The sequence below is a fragment of the Typopeltis vanoorti genome, chromosome 23 (genome assembly GCF_054136105.1).
Source record: "Typopeltis vanoorti isolate ZY-2024b chromosome 23, IOZ_Tvanoo_1.0, whole genome shotgun sequence".
Taxonomy (NCBI): domain Eukaryota; kingdom Metazoa; phylum Arthropoda; class Arachnida; order Uropygi; family Thelyphonidae; genus Typopeltis; species Typopeltis vanoorti.
Window position 1 is genome coordinate 26,485,868 of NC_143571.1, and position 17,492 is coordinate 26,503,359.

Genomic DNA, 17,492 nt, shown 5'->3' on the forward strand with positions numbered 1-17,492 from the left:
ATGAAACATAGTTTTTGCACGAAACTTTTATAGTTTTTATATTCGGCTTTGAAATGATGTTGGATTTAATATCCACTTAATTTATATAATTTTGTATCGCCGAAATGAAGCCTTTGGGCTCTTTATTTTAGTAAATACTTTACCCACTGTCCGAGAGTTCGCTTACGGTAAATACACCTATCCGACGCTTCGGTTTCTTCGTACTGATAGTTTTTGATCTCTTAGGTTTCTGCCTGAGAGAGCATTTTGAGTCTCTGGAGAGGGTGTTTTCCGGCGTGTCCCGTTTGGGGCTTTGTCGTTGGATGCTTTTATCTGGAATATGAGCGGTTCTGCTCAGTGGTGGGGTGAGCCTGTCACTGAGTGGAACCAACGCTGAGTTGGACGATCTTTTCGGTAACTCGTAGGAAGTGGTTCGGGGGGGGTTCCTAATGTTTAGCGAGACCTTTATTTAAACAGTGTCTCTGACGAAAACCAATGAGTTTGAAACCTATCAAAATGAACTAATAGGAGGCGAATAAATGGGCTCTTTGAGCTTTGGTCACTTCCTATAAGGTTCGGCTAGGGCAACTCGTAGGATGGGACCGTGTATTCCTGCTAACTCTCTGGTCGATTTTCGCACGAAACCTTTATAGTTTCTGTATTCGGCTTTGAAATGATGTTGGATTTAATATCCACTTAATTTATATAATTATACAGTACATTTCTTAAACTAATTGAATATGTATCCACCGTACTTACAGATGGATTGGCATCTGTAAGTACGGTGAATGTGCATACAGTTCACCATACAATGCAGTAATACAACTCACAGTTCAATCGTAATAATAATAATAATAGAATTAAACTGCGAGTTGTATTACTGTTGTATATAAATATGCAACATTTTGCTACACTTTATCTTTTGTGTATTTTTGTTTTCACATTTTTTATAGATTCGGTATTTAATACAGATATTTTACTTCTGTACAAAAATTCAGTATGTAAGTTACTGTGTACATTCTTTTTGAATACTTGTTTGTTTGGGTGGGTGGCATTTCTAATTTCTTCCTCGAAGCTTCTGCAATAAAAAAATAAAAATAAAAAAATCAGCTAACGCCTTTTAATTCCCGTATACGGGAGTAGGCGAGGCCATTTAGCCCTATCTAACTTTTGGAGACTGAGTGGGCAGTTCAATCTCCACTGGTACCCAATCAGAGACAGATGGCCCAAGGCTATCACTAATTAAGCGGTACGCAGTGAAGAGAGACGGTTCAAATGTGCCGCCATCTCGTGGTCCCTAACCCTAACACAATATATTTAATGTCTGAAATAATGTGTGTTCTACGGTCGATTTTCTTGAGTTTACAGGACGAAAAACCCGAGTTTCCGGGAGGAAAAACCTGCTTGCCCGTGCCAGAGATCGACTAACTCGGGAACCGGTCGAAAAAAGGCTTAGAAAAATTTCCTCTAGTCACTTCTGCAATAATAATAATAATAATAATAATAATAATAATAATAATAATAATAATAATAATAATAATAAACGTTCTTATATTTCAAATAAATTACATACATATAATGTAAAATTTAAGCAATAGTATCATTATCAGACCCTATGAAATTATAATATCATTGTAATTTTTATAATATGCAATTGATACAACAGGATAATTCATGTAATGTGGTAATATTCGCAGTTAACGGGAGATAAGGTAAAGTAATCCACTGACTTTTAAGCTGGAGTTTGTTTTTCTGAAGCCAGTGGGATTAACAATTAACTAAACTTTTTTTAGTTAATTGTTAAATTAACTAAAAAAAGTTAATTTAACTTTTAAAACTAAAAAACTTTAAAAAAAAGTTTTTTAGTTTTGTTGGAGTTGTTAGCGTTTGTTCCTGTGGTTACTATGTTTTATGTGAAACGTATGGCAACTGCAGCAGTTCTAAATGTTCTGATACAATTCTCATAGCTCGGTTTTTAATGTTCTGTAACTGTTCAGATGTTTTTACGTTATATGTCAAGTTGAGTAATGTGGGTTTATTCTCCCTCGCGGCGGTTCCATACAAATTGTTGTAATGTCTAGTTAGGTAGAGAGTTGTATTTTGTCTTGTTATGCGATACGGTTCACTTTTATTACAGTAAGCGTTGTTGAAATAGTCTTAGTAATAGTACATAGCGTATTAGATTCTTGGGAGCCTGTGTAGCTCAGTGGATGTGGCGTTTGCACACCACCGCACTTGGCCGCACGAAGGAAGACTTCATTTTCGAGTCTAGTCGGCGACTAGAGGAAATTTTTCTAAGCCTTTTTTCGACCGGTTCCCGAGTTAGTCGATCTTTGGCACGGGCAAGCAGGTTTTTCCTCCCGGAAACTCGGGTTTTTCGTCCTGTAAACTCAAGAAAATCGACCGTAGAACACACATTATTTCAGACATTAAATATAGTGTTATGGTTAGGGACCACGAGATGGCGGCACATTTGAGCCGTCTCTCTTCACTGCGTACCGCTTAATTAGTGATAGCTTTGGGCCATCTGTCTCTGATTGGGTACCAGTGGAGATTGAACTGCCAACTCAGTCTCCAAAAGTTAGATAGGGCTAAATGGCCTCGCCTACTCCCGTATACGGGAATAAAAAAGGCGTTAGCTGATTTTTTTTTTTTGTATTAGATTCTTTATAGTCAGGATTTTGTGTTTTTCCATTAGAGTTCTGTAATTTCCTGGTGTATTGGGTCTCCAAAGCACCATTGAAACGATTTTTGGTGAATTTGATAAGTGACTGTTTGTTATGTTTGCATAGACACTTATACCCTGCCCTTGGTATTATTTCACAAATTCCGTGATATATGGGTGTTTTGTTTTGTTTTTAACTTTGGTTGGCATTATATCTTTTGCATGGTAGAGTTTTGCAGTTATGTGCAGATTGTTGTGAAGGTATTGTATATGTTTAGCCCATTTAAAGTGGTTGTCTATGTATAAACCGAGATTTTCTAAGTAAACATTATTTTTCACTGATAACAGAGTAGGTACTTAGATGAATATATTACCGTGTACCATATTCTTCTAAGGTGAATTTTTCCAAGTTTGCTACTTATAAACCCAGAGGAACTAGACTTTTCTTTTTAGAGAAAACAACAGTTGTGTTTTCTGGATATCCTGAAGAAACGTCCTTAAATAATTCTGTTTAAGTGGATGAGACACGCCTGAATTTTGAAAACTTGTGACAAACTTTGGATACCGATTTTGTGAATATGTGTACTGTGTAGAAGTGAGGCGGTTTCCTGGCTACTTTTCATTAGATTTGGCTAAAAGATATATTGCAGTAGCGGCTAAAAAGTAAAGTTATTGGAGAGAGAGAGAGAAGTAGTTTTGCGATTCATTACATTACATTTGATTTGTTTAAAGTTTTTTAGATCATAATACGTTGAATTCATGATTGCAACCACGATCAAAAATGTAGTGAGTCGAAGTGTCCGACCGACACTTGCAATTAATAAAAGATTCGGACATGTGTATGTATTTTAAAACTAAAAATTCTGATGTCTTATAAAGTATCAAAACTAAATTAATAGTCGGTTTTAACAACTATTAATTTAATGGTTATTTTAATAATGAGTGTAGCCTGGTGTTTTAAGGTAATGTATATAACTAAACCATTTTAAAGTAATGAATCTCCTGAATGGACTACTTTAAAATGATACACCCTGTTCTGAAATCCCCCGACAAGAAGGCGAGTTTTAGCATCACCGAATTTAGATCTGCTACTCCCATGGTGATGCAATCCATGTTGGGAGAGTGTATCTATACTTGGGTGAATGAATGTATGTATGAAGGTGGAAGAGAATCACAAACATTGCCTACGCGGGATTCGAAACTGCAGCCTCTTGGCTGCAGGTTCGAATATAGATAGATGTATATATATATATAGAGAGAGAGAGAGAGAGAGAAAGTTTTTTACCTTGGGTGTAATATACGTTAAAGATACCAGGACATTTTATATACTTGGTTTTAATCCTTTTCTCAAGTAAGCAAAACAAAGTTTTGCACATTAAACATTCACGTCTGAGCTACTTATATATAGAGGCTAATGACTTCATATCACTTGCCTTAATATGTATCCCATAATGCAAAGCACACCTTCTTTCAGACATGTATGATGCAATACATAATGGGAGGGGGCCACCACCCAGACCGGTTTTGACCTTTATTGAGGTCTCTTCATTGGGAGCCAGATCCGGGAGAAATACAAAGGTTGAACACAGTCAGGTGCAAACTTTGTTTGCTTACACTTGGATAAAAGATTAAACTAAATATATAATTCATTATGTGTAAAGCAAACAGAAGATATGATCTTGGTATGATCAGTACCCACTGTTAATCAAATCACCCTGTTTATTGGATTTGAAGCAGCTTGAAAAAAAAAAAAAAATACTATGTTAGTTCTCTAGGCTAAAAAGAAATCATTGATTATCTAATCTTAGCCTACTCACATTACTTAAAATGCATGATAGATTTCTAACCTTTCGTGAGTTGAAAAAAAAAAAAAAAAAAGGCTAATTGTGCTTATTGTTTAAATGTAACTGGAAATCACAATTACTTGATTAGGTAAACTACTTTTATTATGTAATGCAAGACCCATCACCGTTTATTACTGACTTTAAGTGGATTAAAAAAAAAGTATCACATTTGGTCTTTGGATCTCGAAACCAACCCCACAGATAGTGATAAACAAGCAATAGGACAAACTCATGGAAAAAAAAAAAAAAAAAAAAAAAAAACATGCCAGCTGTGCTTAGTTATTCAAATATAAAAATCACAAATTCAGATTATTTGATTCACTGTCTTTCATGTTTATTGGAGACCTAAAATGGCTTGAAAAAAGTGCTATATTTGGTTACCAGACCCACCTTTCATGAGTGGAAGTCTGATAGGTTTACCTTTTGTAAGTGGATGGTATTCCCATAAAAATAAAAATAAAAAGTCACTGAAGTGTGTCCAGCTTCATTTTTAAGGAAATAAAGTACTTGGATAACTAAAGTAGTTATCTTGAATCATTTTATCAAGTGTGATAATTTCCCAGAATGCACACACAAAAACTATTTGTTTATCCATACACTAGTAGTGGCTACTGTCACTATCAAAGTAATCCCCTCTTGTGCAGCGTACTTCGTTATATGATGCTGCTGCCGTTCAAAACATTTCTGGAATGTTTTATTTTTTTTTCATTACTATCACTACATGACATTGAACATAACAAAATCTGTGTTCTTTCAAGGGATTTTTCAGGTTTGCAACAGCCATAAGGGCTAAGTGTGGTGAATACACAGGATGGTCATTTTTTTTCTCATGAGGCCCTCCTATTGCTTGTTTAGCACTAGGGGGTTGTTAATCCAGATCCAGAGACCATTCCACTTGTTTACAAGTTAAATGATTGATTGTTAGCCAGAAACTCATGGAAAGCTATTTCATTTTGTGCAGGGACATTATTATGATGGCCAATCAGTTGTTTGACCAAAGATCACATCTCATCTTATGAATAGCTTCATGTAACCTTGCCAACACTTCTAAATAACAATATGGGTAAGCTGTTTGTCCTTATTCAATGAATTCAAACTGAACTATGTCCCTTATGATTAAAAAAAGAACAAAAAAGCATTTTGATCTGCGATTGTGAAATTCACAACTCATTTGGTTTTGTGACAATGTTTTCTGTTGCATGCTTTAGTATTTTGTTTCAGGGTTGTACTGAAAGTATCAGGTTTCTTTACCAGTAATAACCAAAAAAAAAAAAACAGAATAATTGCACTCTTTTAGATGTGTTGGATGAGCATTTTGGTTGCCCAGTTCTTTTGCCATCTTCCTGTCTCTCTATTATTATTGCAAGGAAACCATGGAGTCTGAAGACTAACATTGTAGATCCAAACCATCTACACAATCTATCATACCTCTTCTTGAGCCCATTAATAGTCAAAGCACTCACAGCTGACTGTCAACCCATTCCACTCATTTACAACTCTCCAAGCAAAAAAATCTATTTTCATGCCCCTATTAACCACACCTTTACAGCAATCCCTTGAGTGTGCCTAATGCATTCTTTAAAACAGGCGCATTAATCGAAAACGCACTAATCGAATACAATAACCTATGGGAAAAAGTATAATTCGTTCCACAAATTTCTTTCTTGAACCTTAATTTTTTTATAAAAGAATTAAGGTATGTCTCAGGGCCTAGTTAAAGGAAAACCATGAAGCTGAAAGACAATAAAACATATTCAGAATATAAATTTTATTCTACTTCTTAACAAAGAATTGAGCTAACGTAGTTTGGTGAGCATTTTGTTTCTTTTTTTCATACAACCGACGGTATAGCCCTATTGCCTCTTCTACTCTTCTGCAAATTTTGCTGCTTCTCTCTTCATCAGGGTTGACCTCTAAGCATTGCTTCTTAAAAACTTCGATTGTACAAAAAATATTTTCAAATTGTTTCTGTGAAATCTCTTTTGGCTGCTTATCAGTGGTTAAATTTTCTTCATATTCTTTGGGATCTTTCCACTGTGCATCTAAATTTAGCAGGTCAGAATCACTCAATTCTTCAGAATGAGATTTAATTAACTCGTGGAAAGTTATCACTGAAGGGGAGAAAGAAATGAAAGACATACGAATTGATCGCCAACTCGTGAAATCACGTGCTTTATATATAAAATTTCCCAACTGTTATACAAGCAAAATAGTTACCACTTTAAAAACTACAGTGATCATAAAAGAAGTTAATTTTCCGACATGTAATAATAAACAACTCATCCCAGAAGATGGATTGATTACCTTATTATCGGAATGGATTCTCCTTTTTGTGACATGCACAGAAGTGTCGAGCATACTATAGTAGACGACATAAATTTTGGCAGTAAAAATTTGGAACATAGTATACATGGAAGTAGTGTAGTATGCCATTAAAAATAACTTTTATAAAATGTTTTAAATCGGTAACTAAATTATTTCATTCTGGTGAGTGATTTTTTAAAATAGTTAGCCATAAAAATGTATAGATAGAAAATTTTTAAAATCTGTAACATTTATTTTTAAGATGTATATAAGTGCACTAATCCAATTTTAGAGGCGCACTAATCGAATTTGGGTATCGAAAAAAAATGGCGCACTAATCGAGGGATTACTGTATTCAACTAGCAGGGATGACCTCTTGTTCTGGCCCCTCTAGCCAAGTTCTCAAATAAATTCCCTGTATCAATCCTATAAAACCCTTTAAGTAACTTAATTGTTTCTATCATATCCCCTCTTTTTCTCCTGTCAACCAACTTCTGCAATCCACACATCCTCAATCTATCCTTATAGGGAACACATCCACACATCCACAGATCACTCGCCTCTGTTCTTCACTGCTTTCTCATCCCCGAGAAACCAAGGAGATTTCACCTGAGCAAAAATCCAGATGTAGATGCATCAAGGCCATATAAAGTAGAATAACAACTTATCTCTACATGTTAGTGTGTTCTTCAATAGCCAAGTAATCTTATGAGCTACTTTAGCAACCTTAGCAATATATTCTCTAAACTTTAATCTCTGTCTAATGCCACCCCTAAATCTCTATCATCATCTGTTTCCTGGAGTACAGTTCCATCAATGTGGTACACAGCTTGTAATTTATTTGTCCCAAAATGCATAACTTTACGTTGCTTCACATTAAGCTGACACCTTATCTTTTGCCCATACTGACAGCCTATTTAAATAATCCTGCAAGCTCACCACATTGTCTTGATTAACTATTACTCTACCTAATTTTGCATAAATAGCAAACAACTAAATATATATGCTTTTGGGTTATTTCCTATATCATTTATGTATAAATTAAACAGTTCACTGTTTATTTTATACATAAATTTGTTCAGTGCCCAGCATTGAACCTTACAGAACACCACTAGTCACCTATTTTTGCCTTGATTCTGTCTCTCAATATACCACTTTCTGATATCTGTCCAGCAGCCACCCGCTTATCCACATAACCAGTGTCATATCCATCCTCATTTGTTCTTATTGCACTATTACACAAATTCTAATTTGCATAATAGAGTTCCATGTGGTATTCTGTCAAATGCCTTAGCCATTTCCTTTATCTAATTCAGCTGTTATTCTATTATAGAAAGTTAGTAAATTACTAAGGCATCACTGACCATTTACCAAAGCTATGTTGTCCCTCCTATAGTATCACATTCTTATCTATTTATTCTTGAATTCTCTTTTTGACCAGTTTTTCCAGTATTCTTACCACTTTTCACTCCCTTGGAACTCTACCAGAGCTCATACTTAAAGAGCCTAGTTAGAGGCATTGCCAGTTCTTGCACATTCTTATAGAACCCGAGCTGATATCACATCTGATTCCAAGTTGTATTTACATTGAGATTCCGCAATATCCTAAGAACCTCCAATACACCTGCCCAACTCTCTTCCTACATCAGTCTCTGATGGCAGTAACCTCACTTGGATGATATACATTTGCAAAGTGGTCACTCGGTAACTCAACTATTTTATCTGCCTCTGTCACCTCTTCACCATCGGCACTCATTAAGATTAATCTTTCATAGTCATTCTTTTTCTTACTTACCACATCACAAAAGAACTCTTTGGGATTTCCTCTGGCCTGCTCAGCTAGATTTTTCTCATAATCTGAATATACTTTCCTTACCATGCTGGTCACCTTTCTTGCCTGAGCTGTTACTGAGCTTGTAATGTTCATGAGTTTGTTGGCCATCTTTCTTCTTATATACCCTCAACAGCATTTCTTCTATAGCTTATTCTTTTTAGTTCCATATACAGCATTCTTGACAGAATATTGATTATACCTGATCATCTCACCCTACGTTAGATATATAGTTTAATAGTGCTTCCTCTAGATGCCCCTTATCTATCTCCCATGCACTACTAACATTCTTCCCTTGCAGTGTTTTATTCCATGGCACAGATTTAAATTTCCTACTAAGCTTGCCATAATCACCTGCTTTTTAGTTCCACCTATACCCCTTCTTGACAGAATATCCCTCATGTTTTACAATATGACCAAGTCAAGACTGCATGGTCACTTTCACCATTCAGAGGCATGGTGATCAACTTGGTTATGGATAGCTCTTCTGATCCAGTGGCCAGATCCAATAATCTCACACCTCTAGTCTCCTTCATCACATGCTGCCTTAAGTAATTATCTTTTAGCAGGTGTATAAATTCTATTTCCTTCCTGTTATGTGATCTTTCTTTCTTTTAGTCTGTACCTCCATAGTTGAAGTCCTCCATAATAATCACCCAACCTGTCCTCATTGTACTAATTTGGTAATACATGGCTTCCAGATCATCTGTGGAACCTCCTGGTCTATAGCAACAATCGACTATATATTTTGTCTTACTGGCCTTAATCTCACACCAGTTTGTTTCAGATGAATAGCTACTACCCACCTGTCTCCTATTTCTTTTCAGCAGTACTCTCCCCCCATCCTCTCTTCCCTGAAAATACTAAACCCATCACATTCAATCCCTGTAACTACATCATCTTCCATTAGCTAAATCTCACTAATACTTATCACTTTTGGCAAGGTTGCACTAACCAATGCCCAAAACTCCTCCCTCTTGTTCCTAATACTTCTGGCATTAGTAAACCCAGCTTTACTTCTTGAATCGACTACCCTGCTCTATATTTTTGCTTGAGAGACTAGATTCCACACTTGGTCATTCTCATACTCACTCACCTTATGGGTGCCTTCACACAAACTCATTTCTACCCTAATTGCTTAAGTTTTCTGAATTTGCACTTCAGCATGCTTGGTGAAGAAAGCTTTCTCCAGACACCTAACACCAAAACTATTTAGATGCAGTCCATCAGTATTGTATAAATGCTTATTTCCAGACCACAGATCAACAAATCGTACATCATTCTTTCTGCGAAACCTACATCATTTCTTCTGCACAACCTATGTATTGATTTATTCTTTAAACTTCTTATACCACTGAAATACACAAGACTTTTTCACAGCATTGTCACCATAAACTGGTGGTGGGAGAACTAGGGGACACCTATGGAAGCTGGGCAAGAGTGTGGTTAGCAGGGGTGTTAGAGCTGGGTTCTTTACTTTTAGAGTGGTAAATGAGTGGAATAAGCTGCCAGAGTCTGTTGTGGGTTTTATGACGGTGAACGAGTTCAAGGCAAGGTATGATAGATACTGTGAGAATGTAATCGCATAGTTGTGTGGACATGATGTTTAGGGCCTCTCTCGATGAGTCCAAGGACTCCTGGAGTCGCCTGAAATAATAATAATAATAAACAACTCTTACTAACATGTATAGGCCTTCACTTGAGTTTTGCCTATCTCTGCACAAAATTTGATGTTAATGCTGTTCTAAATTATGTTTACTCATTTTTTTTGCTGAAAGCAACAAACGTATACAAACTACCACAACTTGTCAATATAACTCAAGACATCTCCAGATATGTATAGCCACTCCTCACATTACTGAATTACATGCCCAATTGCATACTCTGATCTTGCAGAAGACTGCAATGTAAAGTTTTACTGGATAAATGTTTTGCTCCATCCTGAAGTTGAAACATTGCATGATATTGCACTTTTTGCTGCCAAACTGTTCCTCATTTGCAGAAATCTTAAACCAAAAAACTACATATTGAAGTGTGTTATAAGAATCAATTTTATAACACGCTTCAATATGTATTTTTTTGGTTTAAGAATTCCTCATGGTGGATGCTGTATGCATTCAGCATAGCAAGGAAGTTATAACTTTTAATGCATGATGGAATCGCCACTTAAATTGGCATTCTTTTGATTATTGGTACTAGTGATTTTATTTGATTTACCAAAGTTTAAAATTTTGAAAAATGCTTCGATGATATATCATTGATACCTTTAAAGATATTCAAAAAGAATTAATTAATCATGATATTGAACATTTTCACCCAAAACAAAATTAACTTGAACTGCTAGTATATGCCAAAAACCTGTCTTGTAAAGTGGATAAAATCATTAATTTAGAAATTAAAGGATGACTGTAATAAAGGCATGAGGAAGGGTGCAAGTGTCTTTTGACAAATAATAGTCAACTGGCAAAAAAAAAAAAAAAATGGTACAGTCTTTTTTAAAAGTTTCACAATATAAGTTTATTATGCCTAAGCCAGAAAAAAAAAAAAATACTTATATTGTTGGAATAATCATAAAACAAAAAGATAACAGAGAAAATCAATATGATTAATTCTTATAATGCTTTTTCTCTTTTCTCCTTCAAAGAGCCTCTTTCAGTTAGTAAATAAAGCTTTCTTCTGTTTTTCCTCTATTTTATTATATACTAAGTTCAGTAATGCATTCATGTGAGATAATTTTCACTATATTCCTTTATTTTTGCTTATTTAAATATTATGCAAAGGCCAGAAAAATCAATTAAGTGGATGAAGCTGCATATCATCAAACACTCTGGATTTGGAACTTTGTACTTTTGAAAATTTGTGCTTGCTAATGTAAATACTGAATCAAGCAGAAGTTCAAAAAATTTTGCAGCAGCCCATCTTTCAGATTTAATAAGTTTAATAATTAATTAAGTTTGCCTTTGTGTACTGTACTGTTTTTGTAGAAATAATTAATCTTTTTACAGATGGACTTATCGTACGCTGCCAGCACCACCTGAGAAGCGTTTTGTTATTATAGCAGAAATAATGGGTGCCTTCATGTCATGGTGGGTTTTAACTCATTTTTGGTACCAGTGGGATCATATTGCTGTAAGTAGTTTTGTTCAGTAGAGACTTAATTAAAATGCAAAGCTCTTATGTTTTTATTTTGTTGTTCTCTCAGAACTGGTTGATAACAACAGTATTCTCTGTGATAGTTAATGTCACCATATTCCTGATATGTACCCTCTGGGTATATATGCAGGATATTATGATAGAAGAATTGGAAACACGAAAATTAATAATAATATAGGAATACACGGAGAACACACTCTAAACAGAAATGGTAAAAAATTGATTGACTTTGTAGTTTATAATAACCTAAAAATAATGAATTCCTTCTATAAACATAAAGACATACATAAATATACTTGGGCAGCAAGAGGATAGAAATCAATATTAGACTACTTCATATTAAATGAAAAGACATCAAAATTTTCACTAGATGTTAGAGTTCACAGAGGATATGAAATAAGCAGTGACCACTTCCTTGTTAAAATAAAATTAAGATTACCACCTAAATGGCTACAAGTAACAAGAACAGAAAGAAAAATTGAAACATTTGTTTATAAAACTAGACTATTGAATGACACAAATGTACAATGGCTATATGAGCAAAGAATTAACCAATATCTAGATAAAATAAAACAAAATGAAGAAATAGAAATAGAATGGCTTAATATAAAAACGATACTAAATGCAGCAGCAAATGAAAGCTTAGGAAAGACCAAAAAATTCAATAAAAGAAAAAACTGAAGATCTGGGATGATACAATCAAAGAAATAATTAAAAAGAAAAAAGAAGCCTATCACAAATGGTTAAGCAGCAAAAGATTAGAAGATGAAATAGAATATAAAAGAATAAGAGCCATAGCTAAAAGAGAAGTCAGAAAAAGACATAGAGAATCATGGAATAAATTTGTTTCTAATTTAGAACATGATTTATATAAAATAAGACCCAATGTATATAAGATTTTGAAACACCTAAATGCAGATACCAAAGAAAACATAAAATTAAACACTGAATTGAAATTAGAAGAATTTCTAAATTACTACACAGAACTGTGGACAGACAAATATTTTAAAAAAGACAACTGGCAAACAATTAATGAAAATGAAAAGGAAATAACTGAAGAGGAATTAGAAATCAGCCTGAAAGAAACAAGAAACGGAAAATCACCTGGAGAAGATAAGCTAGGTTCAGAACTATATAAATACGCAGGAACAAGATTCAAAGAAAGACTTATCATTTTTAAATAAAATTTACTCAACTGGTATCCCCCCAATAGAATGGAAAAAAGCAATTGTGATTCCTATCTTTAAGAAAGGTAATAGAGATGACCCTAAAAACTATAGAGGTATCAGTATACTAAATTCCTGTTACAAAATATATAGCAGAATCTTAAATAACAAACTAATGAAATATTCAGAAAACTTTATTCTAGAGGTACAGAATGGATTTAGAAAAGGACGATCATGTATAGACCCAGCCTTTTGCCGAAAATTAATAATAGAGAAAAGAAGAGAATATAATTTAGACACACATATTGCATTTATTGACTTTGAAAAAGCATTTGACAAAGTCAAAAGAAACATATTATTTAACATATTAAAAGAAAGACAAATACCAAATAATATCCTAAAAGCTATCACAAGTATATATGAAAATAATCAAATACAAATAAGATTAAATCACGAGCTATCATATACAAGAGAGATAAACCAAGGGGTCCGACAGGGATGTCCCCTCTCAGCAACTCTTTTTAATATCTACTTAAACGAAATAATAATAAAATGGAGTAAAAATTTACATCAAGGAATTAAACTTTCACCTAGAGTTAACTTAAACACTCTCCTCTTTGTAGACGACCAAATAATAATTACAAATTCTGAAGATAACTTACAGAAAGCTGTTTAAATCTAAACGAGATATCCAAAGATTATGGTATGATAATATCAATGGAAAAATCAAAAACTATGGCCTTTAAAGGACAAGATCCAGCAAGAACTAAAATAGTAATAGATAACAAGATCTTAGAACAGGTGAATTCATTTAACTACCTAGGATGTATGATCACATATGAAAATGAAAAAGATATAAACGTAAAAATTGCAAAATATTTAAAAATAACAGGTGTAATTAACTCTATATTTAAACCAAACCTAGTTCAAACACAAACCAGGCTAAAAGTATACAATACATTAGCCTTACCAGTCTTAATGTATGGAAGTGAAATCTGGACAATAAAACAAAAAGACAAACAAAGATTAATAACAGCAGAAATGAAGTTTATGAGAAAAACTGCAAAGTATACCCTATTTGATCACAAAAGAAATGAAGATATTATGAAAGAATTAAACCAAGAACCAGTAATAGAAAAAATTAAAAAATATAAACATAAATGGATGAAACACGTTCAAAGCATGAAAACAGAAAGATTACCAAAACAAGCCTTAAAGTACAAGCCATTAGGAAAAAGAAAACCAGGACGTCCTCTTAAACGATTCACCGATGACTTCTAAGTCTGGAACAGGCCATGCTAGGCCTAAATCCTTGATACGTATGATGATGATTATGATAGCAAAACATACAAAGCTTACATTGTCATTAACTTTCTGTTGACATTTTTCCTCCAGATTAGTCTGTTATCTATCAGAACTTCGATATTGTTAGATCTTAGACTTTGATCATATAATGCACTTCTAACTACATCAATCTACTTAGATCTTGGTCTTACACTGGGTATTTTTTCCTGGCATCAGTACTGTTTTGCTAATCATTCCTCTCCCATTCTGTTTAAGTGAACATGCCACCTGAGATTAACTCTGCTCACACATTCCAGAATGCTAACAATATCAAGTTCTTAAATAAATATATCTGTACTTCCAACTTTAATCAAAAGTTTTATTTGTAACTCAACTTTCAGATTCATAACTTAAAATGGGTTTGAGCACCATCTTGTACATCCTCTGTCCAAAAAAGACCCGAACTTTTCGAAAATAGAAGAAACTAGTGGCGCCACCTGTTGTATATTTTTGTTGTCGAATGTGCCAACCTTCATTAGTGTTGTGTTAACTGTTTATGACATTTGTTTCATTAGAAGCTGAGTTATAGTGTCAAGAGTGACAGTGTGTTTTGATGAACGTCAGAAAATGATTTCAGAGAGCTGCGATTGACTTTTGTGTTAAACTTGGTAAAAGTTTTACCGAAATGCATCATATGCTTCAAAAAGCATACAGTGATGAATGCTTATCCTGTACTCAAGTTTACGAGTGATTTCAAAGTGGTCGTGAGATGTTTGAAGACAACAAAAAGCCGGGGCATCCAAAAACTGGACTGAGCGAAGTTAACATAAAAAAGTGCGTGATTTCATCAAAGAAAACCCAAAATTGTCTGTGAGATTGATTGAAGATGAATTGGGGATTCCAAAATCAACTGTGCACAACATTTTGACTGAGAGTTTGGGCCTTCGTAAATTGAATTTGCGATTTGTTCCCCACAAGTTAACCAATGACCAAAAAATGTATCGAATTGAACACTGCAAGGATCTCATTAAAACCAATCGTAACGACTCAAACTTCTTTGAAACGATTGTTACTGGTGATGAAACGTAGTGTTTTGAGTATGAGTCTGAAACAGAGTGCTAAGTGGAGACCACCAGAAGAGGGGCATCGAAAAAAAGTCTCTTGGAGAAGTCAAAAGTAAAGACAATGCTGATTTGTTTCTCCGACTCCAAGGCATTATCCACAAAAAATTAGTTCCACCTAGCCAAACGGTTAATGGTGAGTTTTATCTTGAAGTTTTGAAGCGATTAATAGCGAGAATTCGTCGTGTGCGGCTTGAATATCGTGATGCAGGCAGCTGGTCACTTTTGCACGATAATGCAGCATCTCATTTTTTGAACATTATGAGACAGTTTTTGAGCAAAAACCAAGTTTGTGTGTTAGATCACTTGCCGTGTTCGCCTGATTTAGCACCCTGTGACTTCTTCTCTTCTCCCAACTTCATTTGCCGATGAAAGGAAAGTGATACGACATCATTGAAAACTTTCAAGTGGCAGTAACCACAACCCTCAACAGTTTCCCAAAAACTGATATAAAAACTCACTTAATAAATTAATTGACCGTGCCAAATGCTTTATTGAAGCTGAGTATATTGATCGAAATAAATGATTTGAATAATTATAATTGGCCTGCATTTTATTTTAGTATCTTACCTAATTCAAAAGTTCGGTTTCTTTTTGGACAGAGGGTGTATATAGATATTTTAGTATCTTACCTAATTTCTTTCCTATTTCATATAAATTTATTGATTCCCTACCATCAGGTTTGCTAATTCTGTCTGTTCTCATTTTTAATTTTGCCATCTTCACTAAAAATTGTGCTTACAGCTAAAATTAGTTTACTTTTATTGATTCCTGGTTCAGATTTTCCTGCTTATTTTCATAGTCTTTGTGTTTTTATTGCTTATTTCATACCAAATTTATTATGGCAGTTATATGCAGAATTGTAATGGATCTATTTAAGAGTATAATATTTGCATAAAGAGCTCAGTTGAATATTTCCAGTTTTGATTGGATTTAATGCCATGTTCCTTTCATAATGAATGAAATAATTATATTTCATAATGAATAAAGATACTGTGTGCTCTTTGTTTCACAACGAACAAACATCTTCCTGTACCTCCTTCAGTTTTAACTGCTGATATCTACTCAGATATATATGTTATGTATTGCTCAATATAATAGCCTATTTACACTATTGTATTATTGTAGCATTTTGAACAGCTTCTATCACTAATTTGTCATATGCCTTTTTTCAGATCTAAAAAACTTATACAGATCCTTGTTATATTTTTATGATTTCCTCAAGTGACTTATCATGACAAATTTATGGCCTAAATATAGCTTCTTCTCCAAGTTTTCCTTCCACAGTTTTTCCAAGTCTCTTTTCAAGTATGCTTGCATAAATCTTACCTGGAACATTCGATAGGGAAATTACTCTGCAATTCTCATATTCAGTTTTATTTCCCTTTTTATAGATTGGTACCATGAGAACTACTCCACTCATCCAGAATTTGATCTGACCAGGCTATGTGAATTATGTAGTACCACCACTGTAAAACGTTTACACCTTCATATTTGCTGAACTGGCTGTTCCTTTGACCTATATAATTTGAGTCTCAGAACATCAGAACAGGGAAGATTCCATATGAATGGCAAAAATGTATGATAATTCCATTGCACAAGGATGTTGCAGATACCGTTGTGGTTAACTCAGCATCTCTGGAGTGTTTATGAAGATTTTGGAAAAGTTGGTAAGAGATCACAAACTGAAATGGGTTACATAGAATCTACTTTACAATGAATGGCATGAGTTTACTAAGGGTAGGTCATGTTTGAGTGAGTAACCTGCTTATGGATCTCCCTTATGCAAGAGAATTATTTTGTCCTCTTTCTACCCCCTTGGAACTCTACTAGAGCTGAGACTTAAATTAAAGAGCCTAGTCAGTCAATACACATTGTACAATGAAACCTGAATCTCTTTACTTCTTGCATCATTTCCAGAATTTGTTGTGTTGTCCTCACAATTTCCAAAATGTGTCATTTAAATTTGAGATTACACAGAATAATCAGAAATATAACTGGCATATATTGCAGAATGATCTGAATTGGCTGGAATTGTGGGTATGCAAAAATTGTTGTCAGATCAACGTTAGTAAATGTAAATTTGTGCAATTTGGTATTGCATTGGTGGGATAATGCTAGAAGAAGTTGACCCAGGTTAGGAAT

At 34.2% G+C, this 17,492-nt stretch overlaps 1 protein-coding gene across 1 annotated transcript in view; it reads left to right on the top strand.

Annotated features, from left to right (window-relative positions):
* The first annotated feature begins 3,321 nt into the window (after positions 1-3,321).
* LOC150093705 (NADH dehydrogenase [ubiquinone] 1 beta subcomplex subunit 2, mitochondrial-like) overlaps positions 3,322-17,492 on the top strand; it is a 33,084-nt gene continuing 18,913 nt past the window's right edge. The window contains exons 1-2 of the mRNA XM_090413192.1: positions 3,322-3,483; positions 11,629-11,752. Coding sequence (XP_090269318.1) covers positions 3,404-3,483; positions 11,629-11,752 — 204 coding nt within the window. The 5' untranslated portion in view covers positions 3,322-3,403. The remainder of the gene's footprint in view (positions 3,484-11,628; positions 11,753-17,492) is intronic.